Source organism: Lepisosteus platostomus, chromosome 22 (assembly GCF_059453375.1).
Source record: "Lepisosteus platostomus isolate fLepPlt1 chromosome 22, fLepPlt1.hap1, whole genome shotgun sequence".
Lineage (NCBI taxonomy): Eukaryota > Metazoa > Chordata > Actinopteri > Semionotiformes > Lepisosteidae > Lepisosteus > Lepisosteus platostomus.
Genome location: NC_142632.1, coordinates 8381833 through 8392748, shown reverse-complemented (window position 1 = coordinate 8392748; position 10916 = coordinate 8381833). Strand labels below are relative to the sequence as shown.

General features: G+C 51.9%; 1 protein-coding gene across 2 annotated transcripts; it reads left to right on the top strand.

Moving 5' to 3' along the window:
* Nucleotides 1-35: 35 nt before the first annotated feature.
* Nucleotides 36-10415, top strand: LOC148643356 (alpha-2-antiplasmin-like). 2 transcript variants are annotated; one of them, XM_088616365.1, is made up of 10 exons: nucleotides 36-181; nucleotides 1505-1582; nucleotides 3803-3874; nucleotides 4430-4519; nucleotides 4624-4993; nucleotides 5820-5963; nucleotides 6145-6333; nucleotides 7141-7283; nucleotides 7610-7814; nucleotides 8694-10415. In XM_088616365.1, exons 3-10 carry the CDS (start codon nucleotides 3818-3820, stop codon nucleotides 9023-9025), a joined length of 1530 nt encoding a protein of 509 aa, XP_088472491.1. In that variant the 5' UTR covers nucleotides 36-181; nucleotides 1505-1582; nucleotides 3803-3817; the 3' UTR covers nucleotides 9026-10415. The 2 variants fall into 2 exon arrangements, with proteins under 2 accessions (XP_088472491.1, XP_088472492.1); XM_088616366.1 differs by having other exon boundaries at nucleotides 45-181; nucleotides 1508-1582.
* Nucleotides 10416-10916: the final 501 nt, after the last annotated feature.

The following is a 10916-nucleotide window of genomic DNA, read 5'->3' as shown; positions in this document are numbered from 1 at the left end:
ATGCGGAATCCTCTGTCTCAATATTTACCATTGCCCAAAACCAATGACTTACAGGCCCGGATCAATGGGAGTTGCATATTAACAAAGGCGGAGAGACTGCCACTGCGGAGAAAGTGAATCTGGTCCTTTTCTTTCGGTCAGTTTTCGACTGGGAAGGCGGACCTCTCCACAGCAAAGCAAGGTAACCTCAGCTCTCTGTCTGACTTCTTTCCTCGAGACTGGTGGTTTTGTGGCATTGTAACCCTAGAAGGAGTTCGTGTGTGTGTGTGTGTGTGTGTGTGTGTGTGTAGCTTGAGAAATAGAGAAGACAGAAGCAAAAGGTTTACGTGTGTCAGACCCGGTTCTTTACTCTTGTTCCAGAGTTTGTAATTGCATTATTAGGATAACTGCTTTCCAGCGGTGTGTTCGAATTGAGACTTTTTCTCAAGCCTTTCTGGCCCACATCTCGGAATGTGGTTTCGCGCCTGTGTAAAATTAGCAGAATAACTAAGGCCAAGTATTGATCCTTAACCTCCTTGTCTCAACATTGTCTGCTGGAAGCTGCTGATGTTGCAAGACTAGAACTAACAAACGTTACCCTACCCGTACGACAAGTACGTGCAGGTATCAGCCTTTGGTCTGGACTCGGTTTCTGTTGCATTTAACAGAAAATTATGTTCAAGGCAGCCCGATTCCAGCTGTTCCTACCTAAATTGTAAAAGAAACGGCACTCATTCCAGGAGCTGTCCTGGGAAACGGCTAACGCGCAGCTTTCTGAAAATTCAAGTGAACACAGGAGGGGAGAGCTGACATGGGTACGATACCGTGACGATGCAGCACGGATCGAATCGATCGGGCACAGGTCAGAGTGCCCCAGCAACTCCTTAAAATAAAAAAAAATGTTCCTTTGCATCAGTGTGCGGTGCGGTACAGTCTGTACTGAGCACCATACAAAGAACGCACCTTGAAATTAAAAGCAGGTCGAAAATGTCAACACGCTCCTGTAAATAGGTGCTGGCGTTGGTTCTTTGTGTTATGTGCTTTGGAATTTGCAGAACTGTGAGGTGCTGTCTATCGCTGTACACCCTATTTATCAAAGCAGTGCGATCTACAGCTCAGCAGTTATGCCCCCACTGTCTCTAACTTTCTTCCCGGAGCTCTGAATCAGCAGCACTGCCTCTTTCACCCAAGAGGGTGGGGCTCGACTCGCACAGTCTCCACACCATCACTGCAGGGGCAGGCATTGTTCGGTTTAGCTGTGCGTCGCTGGGGAGCGAGTAAGGGTAGACAAGGCCCTTGTCTTGGGCTACCAGCACTCCGTGTGACAGCTATTGGAAGTACCCTGGGGAGTATTGAGGGGTGACACAGAACATTATCATGAATCGGTCAGCTGTGATCTTCAGGGTTCAATACGTCTTGACCTGAGCTGGGCGGAGGCAGGGCGAGGAATTTCGGGAGTGGACTGTTTGGCTCTTTCACACTGGTGGATCTGGACAAGCTGACCACTCAGGAATTCTGTCGTCAGCAGGGACTGGGCATAAAGGTGGGACTGCGAGCGAGAGAGAGAATACACAGCTGCATTGAGAACTGAAGAAATCCAAAGGTAAGATGATAACGATCCTGGGCTTGTGGGTTTTTTTAAAGTTGCTTTCCTGTGGTTTTAAAGCTGAACAGGGCTCCGTTCTGCCAGGCTCGCTGTGATTCTGTCCCTTCCAGCTTGGTCTTGTTTTCTCCTGTGGGCCGAGGGGCCGGGGCTCCGTGTTTGCGGTGGAGGAGTTTTGTGGGCAGTGCCCCTCCCCGCGGCAAAACAAACACCGCATTCGGAGTCCTGTGCACCGCGTGGGCGGCTGGAGGGTGCAGAGTTGGGCGGTGAAGGCCAGGGACTTGCACCCGCGGGCTCCTGGTTCGAACCCCAGCTGGACCACCAAGCCCCCTTCCGAAACAACTAAAGACGATGATTTTGATCCAGTTTTTGCTTATCATCTGGTGCGTTGGCTTCATCTTAGGTGCTGCATTATGATGTGTTTTTTACCAATAAGGCTGTATTTGCCCTACCTGATACAACAGGTATCACCCCAGCTTGCTCAATAATCCCCTTTATGCTCAATAAGGAGGAAACAGCAGAGTATGAGAACAGTTCAAAATGGGATGAGGTCCTCCAGCTTGTATGGTGGTCAGTAGTTGATCTGAGGATTTTATCCAGCCATTTCTTGGAAGAAGCCCAGGTAGCTTGTTCCACACTCCTGCCACTCTTTCCATAAGGAAGTGTCTCTAACACACTGAAGGTGCAATAGATGTCACAGACGTTTTAGCATGGGTTCTGTCCTTTTACTTCTTTGGAGAATTTGTGTAGTGCTGCACTTTTCCTGTTTTGCACAGAGGTGTGTGTGTGTGGGGGGGGTGTCTTGGCTTCCCCTGCCTTCATGGGGACCAGAGGAGCTGTGGACCTGGCTGACCTGGGTGAGGCTCTGGGTGAGCTGGGCGTGCTGTTCACATCAGTGACTCTGCATGAAGCGTCTGCCTTTCAGGTGCAAATTCTCCCCCCAGTCCCTGTCTCCTGCCCTGCTCCTCAGCACATTAACATTCATCTGGTTGCAACAGAGGATGAGTCAGCTGTGATCTGCAGGGCTCAATATGACCTGAGCTGGGAGTCCAGTCCAGGTGATCCAGGATACCGTCAATGACCAGTTAATACAGGCTTGGAAAACATTCCAATGATTGAGGACAGGGGATTTACTTAAAAGAACTGACTTACCGTGTGGACAAAACACTTGATCCCTTCCACGAACAAAGGGGCTGCTTAATGAATTACTGATGTATAAGCAATCCTAATCCTTAGACATGCATGACGTAGGGTGACCTATAGTATCAGACATATTGGATTGGGGCTCTCCGGGACTGGGGTCAGGCTTTGGTGTGACGATCTCCCTCTGGGCTCCCCTCAACCCTGTCCTCAAGGGAACCCCCAGACGCCCCCACATTCGAGTGGTGACGGTTTCTTTCACCCTGTGTGTCCAGCTGAAGGATGAGTGTGGCTCCTGCTCTGGGACAGGTTCTTGACAGACATGGGGCGACACATAGTCTTCCCTGGCGTGGTGAGAGGACGCTGTGGTGATCAAAGCCTTGGGTATACATCAGCGTGACGTGAAGCTCAATTCTCTTTATTTACAAGAAGGGGAATATTGTCCTGCAATGAATATGTTACGCTTTATTTTCTAGAATGTGTGAAATGATACTTTTAATATAATAATAAACTTTATTTTACATAGCGCCTTTAAAGGTGCCTTCTGAAAGCGCTTGATATGCGCTTATACTGTATATGTATATATGATTGCACTAAATGCAGGCTAGCCTTTCTTCCCAGTGCAGGTTCACTGGGCTCGCACTGGTGAGCTTAGGTAATCCTTCATAGCAGCTCAGCTTCAGTCGGGCCAGAGTGTCAAAGAGCAATGCTCTGGGCTCATTCCTCAGATTGTTAGGTTGACCGATTTGTGGAAAAGCACTATAGCATGTATAAGCATCTGTTGTCTAAAAGGATTTGAATTATAATCACAGGAGGATCTGAGCACCAGGCTTTAGTTCAATCATCTGCAGTCGTCTGTAAGCAAAAGTTTTGCTTTGTCAATATTGGCCCAGGTGGCTAAGGTCTTTGCAGAAAGATTGTCACTGTACAAGGGCCCCTTGTTTCCCAGCTTCATTTCGCCTGAGCTTTGAGGGCACTAATCTCCTGGCTGCTGGAATGGAGATGGTGATTAGTAAGAGGAAACAAGCCGGGCTGACCCTGTCCCCGGGCAGCAGGGTCTGACGGATTACTGTCTTCCAGGCAAACTGAAGGGACATGGATCTCCATCTCCCCGTGCTGCTCCTCCTCTGTCTGTCTGGACAAGCACTGATGGTGAGGCTACTGCCTGCTGCCCACACGCTCACAATCACACAGACTCACTCACACTCGCACACGCTCACAATCACACAGACTCGCTCACAATCACACAGACTCACTCACACTCGCACACGCTCACAATCACACAGACTCACTCACACTCGCACACGCTCACAATCACACAGACTCACACACATTCACAATCACACAGACTCACTCACACACAGACTCACTCACACTCACAATCACACATATGCACAGACTCACACTCGCACAATCACTCACAGTTAGACTCACACTCACACACAAACACAATCACATATACACTCAAACACGCACTTGCACACACATACACACAATCACACACACACTCATACACACTCACAATCACACACACACGTACACACTCATAAACACTCACAATCACACACACACATTCACTCACACTCGCACACCAACATACAGACTCACACAATCACTCACAGTCACTCACTCAGTTGCTCAAACATACACCCACGCACATGTGTGCTTATGAGTAATAAGTGCATTGATCCCTGCTCTCTGCATCAGGACGATGACACCATTCCCCCGGAGGATGGAGACACTGACCCGCAGGATTTCCAGGACATCTTTGTGGAATCCACCATCGGTGACAACATAGTGAGGATCGCCCATCGGGGTGTCTCCCCCCCTCTGCTTATCCCTCTCGCTCTCTCCTGCATCCTCTGATTCTCCCTGTCCGTGTGTCTCTTCCTCTCCCTCAGGATCTGAAGACCACAACAGTACCTCTCCCTCCCACCACCCTGCCACACAGCCCAGCACCCACTCACGATCCCCCAGAGTACTTCTACACGCCCACCACCTGGCAGCCCACCACCACCACCAGCGGCCCGACTCCTGACTACTTCCTGGCTATGTCCCCCAATGCTCCCGAGGGGAGCTCGTCCGAGGAGGAAATTCCGGAGCAGGAGTGCAGGGGTGGCGTGCCGCGCAGAGAGGCCCAGAAGGCGCTGGGGGCGGCAGTGACCAAGTTCGGCCTGGAGCTCCTCCAGCAGCTCCTGTCCAGATCGAAGGAGCCCAACATCGTCGTGTCCCCCCTGAGCGTGGCTCTGGCGCTGTCCCAGCTGGCCCTGGGTGAGGAAGACATGTCTGGGGCTCACACGGAGTTCCCCTCTTCTTCCTCCTGGCTGCCTTCCCCTGCAGTGATTTCAGAATTTGCACTTTTGCTGAGATTGGTTCCTGTTGTACTTTCCTGGAGACCATTTTGTAGTTTTCTGCTAAGTGCAAATCAGAGGGCGATATACTGGAGTGATATACAGGGATTGCACCATTGGCTGGCTTATTCCAAACCCCTTTGTTGTGAGTAGGAAGATAGGGGCCTCGCTCCCTTTGACAATGAGAGCCGCAGCAGAGTGCTGACATCGCTGGTGCCCAGTGGAGGGCGTGCAGTCTGGAGGGCTGTGTCAATGTGCGTGTGTAGGGGGGCAAAGATTCATAGGGCAGTCCAGTGAAGGTTTGAGATGAGTTAAATTGAAACAGTAATGGCCATTTCCAGAGAGCACTGAAGGAGACACACACATTGTGTATTTCCCCCAGTTCCCCAAACGGCAACAGTGATGCAGAGGGTTTTGTAGTCCAAGTCCAGCCATGTTATTGCCACAAATGGGAGTTTAGGAGTGACCCTTCCACTTGATGACGTTATCCCACCTTTCAGCTGTTCCTGAGGAGTCCCGGACATCAGGAGGAGTCTCAAGCCAGGTCAGGAGTAATGACCCACGGGCCAGAGGCAGATTTGTACAAGTTCCTCGCTCTGTCTCTGTCCGTGGAAACGAGGTCCTGAGCGAGCTGCTCATATGTCCCCCAGGTTCCACTGCCCAGCAGTACTGACTTCCTCCGAGGAGGCCAGTCAGGTCCCCGAGCTCCGCAGCTGTGCTGACGCGGCTGGTCTCTGCCTCCGCAGGGGCTGTGAACGAGACGGAGGCCTTGCTGCTGCGCTCTCTGCACGTGGACAAGGTGGCCTGCTATCACAGCCAGATGAAGAGCCTCCTGCAGCACCTGAGCCAGAGTTCCCTGGCTGTTGCCACGCGGACCTACTTGAGTCCAGGTGAGACAGATCGAAGACGTCGTTTGAATCGGGGGGGGCTGCTTTGGGGGGTTTGCCAAGGGGGTCTGACAGAGCAGGGGGCAGGACACCCCCCACTGTAAAGTGATTGAAATCCACACTGCGATGGTGCCACAGAAAGCACTGCAGACGGCTTCAGCGTTCTCTGCCGGCTTGCCCCCAGGGTTCAAGGTGAACAGGAAGTTCATAGAGGACTCTTGGAATATGTACGGGTCTGAGCCAGCACCCCTGAAGGACGCGGAGGACATCAACCGCTGGGTCGAGGAGGTCACCAAAGGTCGCGTGAAGAACTTCCTGTCCACTCTGCCGAGCAGCATGGTGCTGGTGCTGATCAACGCGCTCCACTACAAAGGCAAGCTTGAGTCCGAATCAAGACGATGACCGCTGCTGTGCTGTCACTGTGCTGTCCACATGTGTGTGTTTCCTGTTTCTCTGACTCGTGCCTGTTCCCATCCTTTCCCTCCTTCCTACTCTCGTCCCTGCCCTCATCCCTACTCTCGTCCCTGCCCTCATCCCTGTCCTCATCCCTGCTCTCCTCCTACTCTCGTCCCTACCCTCATCCCTCCTCTGCCCTCATCCCTACTCTCGTCCATGCTCTCGTCCCTGCCCTCATATCTGCCTTCATCCCTGTCCTCATCTCTGCTCTCCTCCTACTCTCGTCCCTACCCTCATCCCTCCTCTGCCCTCATCCCTGCCCTCATTCCTACTCTCATCCTTGCCCTCATCCCTGCTCTTGTCCCTGCACGCACGCACGCACGCACGCACGCACGCACGCACGCACGCACGCACGCACGCACGCACCAGGGCCGGTTCATCCAGAAGCTAATTGACCTACCTCTATGTCTCTGGATAGTGGAAGGAAACCCATGCAAAAACAAGGAGAGGTAAAAACTCCACACAGATATCACCTGAATTGAGCCCAGGACCCCTCCACTGTGAGGCATCACTGCATCACCATGCCACCCTCATCCAAATATACAAGTGTATATTTTTAACTGGCAGAGACCAGTGTAGCACATTAATGGAGCCTCAGTCTCTCCCACTGCAGGATCTTAGTACAACCGGCAACTTTATGTCATCAATTCTCAGCTGACCACACCCTTGTGGGATGGATAGGACGCCCCCCAGTGGTCACTCTGAAAAGCGCCCTGTGTTGCAGGTGTGTGGCGCACTCAGTTTGACCCTCGCATGACCACCACTGACCTCTTCTACTTGGATAGAAACACGGCCGTGCCCGTCGACATGATGGTGGGGCCCAAATACCCACTGAGATTGCACACCCTCGGTGAGCTGAACACGCAGGTAGGGGGCGCTCTCTGCAGGTCCCGTTCCCCTATTCTCGGTGGCTTTGCTGCACGCGTCGCACACTCAGATCAGAGCTCCCTCACCAGCTGAGGTCTGTCTGCAGGAGCGCAGCGAAGTCCTGAAGAATGAGGCCAAGAAAGCTCAGCTTCCAGGCTCGAGCAAAGACATCATCTGGGGATTTGTTTTTAAATGTGCTTGTAGTTTAGTTTAAAGTGTTTTCTCAGTGAAAGGATTAATGCAGGATAGGTTTCTGCCAACCTCTCTCCCTCTCTTCTCTTCCACTCCCCCCTCCTCCCTCTGTCCTCCCCTCTCTCTCTCTCCAGGTGGCTCGGTTCCAGTTCAAAGGAAATATGAGTCTTCTGACGTTTGTCCCGTTAGTGGGACAGCTCAACGTCTCAGCCATTGCCGACCACTTCAACGCCTCTGAGCTGTACAGTCGCTTCTCTCGTGAGCGCCCCATGTCTGTCAAGCTACCCAAACTCAACCTGGAGTACAGCCAGGACCTCAGGGAAGTCTTCACTGCCATGGGTAAGAGCTACTGGGTCTGTCAGCCAATCAGTCAACCACCCACCCACCCACCCACCCATCAATCGATCCATCAGTCCAGCAGTCAATCACCAAACCAATCAATCAAGCCCATGAATTCTCATACAGCACCTTTCAGTCCAGAGCATTCCCAAGGCACTTCACAAACATCATACAGAGTACAGTCAACCAAAAATGCAACAAAACAACGGATAAATGTGAAGGTTTTTAAAAAAAAGAAAGAGATTAGGAATTCAAGGTCATTGAACACAAGTAGGCCTTAAGGAGAGGTTTGTGCATAAAACTGCATGAAAGTGTCTACTGTTTACCTTGACATAATGACAGTGTTACTTAAGATACAAGTAGTCTTAAGTGCAAAAAAACTTCTTATTTCTGGCTCATACCCTCTTATCATTGGGCCATTCTTCCTGTGGTGTATCCCAAGACCAAGTTTGCCGAGGATTACTTCTCAAAATTGACCCTAGGCAATACCTCATGACTCATTGCTGTTCGCACTTGGGCTTAGGTCCATCCCTGGTCCTGCCCGCCACATCTCCATCTCCTGTGCAGCCATTCAGCAGTAGGGCCCAAGCCTGCCGTTAGTCAGCTCCCATCATGCCCTGCAGGGATGCACTCTGGGTCTGTTCTCCTCTTTCGCCCATCAGAAGATGTTACAACTGGGTCAGAAAACAGGTCTCAGTGTGTCTGGTTTTTTTTGGATGCTTCTTGCAGAGCTGCTAGTTTGGAGCTGCGGAATCACGCTCGTTGCTTTTCGGGGAAGGCTGGAGAGCCCCAATACCCTGCTCCTGGGGTGCAGTCGCTCTCCTCACAACCAAGATGTTCCTGACATATGTCTCCCTCTCCCTCCTCCCTCTCTCTCAGGGCTGGGGGAGCTGTTCTCAGGTCCAGACCTGTCCGGGATCGGACCCGGCCCCCTGCTCGTGTCCAGTGTGCAGCACAAGTCCACCATGGAGGTGAACGAGCAGGGGGCGGAGGTGGCGGCGGCGACCTCGGTCGTCATCTCCCGCTCCAGCTTCTTCTTCTCACTCAACCGCCCCTTCTTCTTCGCCCTGCTGGATGACACCTCCCACACCCCCCTCTTCCTGGGTGTGGTCACGAACCCCAACCCTGGAGCACCGCTCGTGAAGAAGGACGACCCTGACAAATTCGGGCCCAGATTTAGCAAGCAATATGGACACCCCAACCCAAAATAAGACACACAGTGCCCAGTGAACTGGAACTGCAACTCCTGGCCAGCAGGGGGCTTCAGGTCTAAAACACTAGTCACATACAGAGGCATACCAGCACACACAGGCACACACACGCAAGGAAGTGGCTTGCACCATCTGCTTTCCCCTTCAGGCTCTTTTCTCGCCAGATCCCCCTCCTGTTGTGGTTCGTCCTGCAGGAATCCCTAGCTTAGATCCCTAAGATTGCTGTTGACTGCAGCAGGCCACTGATATCACCCTGATATCCCCACTTACATGGACTGCAATAGGCCCGCAGATATCACCCCAGGTCCTGAATGGAACCCAGGATCCCAGCACTGTGAGGCTGCGGCGCTCATCACTGCCCCACCATGCCACCCTGTTCCAAACACATAAGCAAATAATGCTTCTGTAAGAGGATCTAAAGCCCGTTGTTACGGAGGATAGCAGTATAACGGAAGTGTTCTTTTACAGCAGCCCATCCTCACCACCAGCACAGCTCTAATAATGCCTCATTCCCACCCGGGCTTAAATCACCATGAGGGATAAGTTACGAAAGGTATTATATCAGATAAAGAGTATTATCTGATGGCTTAGTTTTCAGTGTAAAGGCAGTGTACGTTGCCAAAGACAGCGGGTTTAATTAAATAACTGGGTGCTGGCTGGATTGGTACACCTGCTTTATTAAGAGGGTTGAGGAAGTGGATGGCTGGAGCTGAGCGGCTCTACATTGTGATGCCACAAGGGCACAACTGTCTCCACCACCAGGACATTTGCTCATGTCCAGGCTTATGAGGTCCTACCTCAGGCTTGTGGGGTCCTTCCACAGGACTGGGGGGTCTGCATGTGGGGTCCTTGCGCAGGCTTTTGGGGTCATTCCTCAGGACTTGGGGGTCTGCTTGTGGGGTCCTTGCTCAAGCTTGTGGGGTCCTTGCTCAGGATTGGGGTTCCTTCTTCAGGATTGGGGGTCCTTGGCCAGGTTTCTGGGGTCCTTGCTTAGAAGCTGGGCTGTTGGAATAGCAAGGTGAGAGGATCAGGGAGTGCCCAAGCCCAGGGATGGCGTGGAGGAGCAGCTGATGGCCGACACAGGATGGGGGGAATACAGGAGGAGAGAAAGGCAGATGGTACCTGCTGCTTCTAAACAAAAGCCGAACTCACAAACAAAAGCAAACCAAGTATCCAGAATAAAGCCAATACACTTTGTGGCAAAAGACTTTGATTCCCAGCTGAAACCTGTTGTTTGTTTGGTATACAATAACTTTTTTTTAGGCGTCAATATAACAGTGCTGTTGTGGTTGTGTTTAATTTTAGCAGAGAATTCATGTCTTTCTAAGTTTCATAGCTACATGACCCTGTTGATCTTTCTGTTGTTTGTCAATTAAAGGTGACAAAAGAATTGCCTGGTGTTTCTGTTGCTTGTTCACTGAGCGGCAGTGGGAGCTTGTGACGTCAGTGTTTCCTCTTCAGGAGAAAGGCACTGACAGGGCGTTCAGAAGCACCCTTGGGTCACTTCAAAGTTATTTACTCCTCGTCCTTTTTATATTCCTGGCTTCAGGGCGCATGCCCAAAAACGTTCATGACATGACAGATCTCGGAGACGGGGATGAGGTGACGGAGAGGGAGGCAGGGACAGAGAGCCTCAGCGCACTGCACTGGGCTGTGTCCCTCCCTGACAGTCCGTCCCCCTGCGCCGCAGACCGGACTGTTACCGGAACAGGCAGCGTGGCTGTAGAGCCAGAACACTCCCACGCAGCTGGGTCTGCACCGGCGAGACCGGGAAGGGGAGGTGAACGCAGAACAGCTAACCGCTAATTTGGGAAGGACACAGGATGTTTGGATTTCCCGTCTCTGCCTTGGGTCCGGAGTGACAGGCAGTGGGAATCTTGTGGTCCGTCTC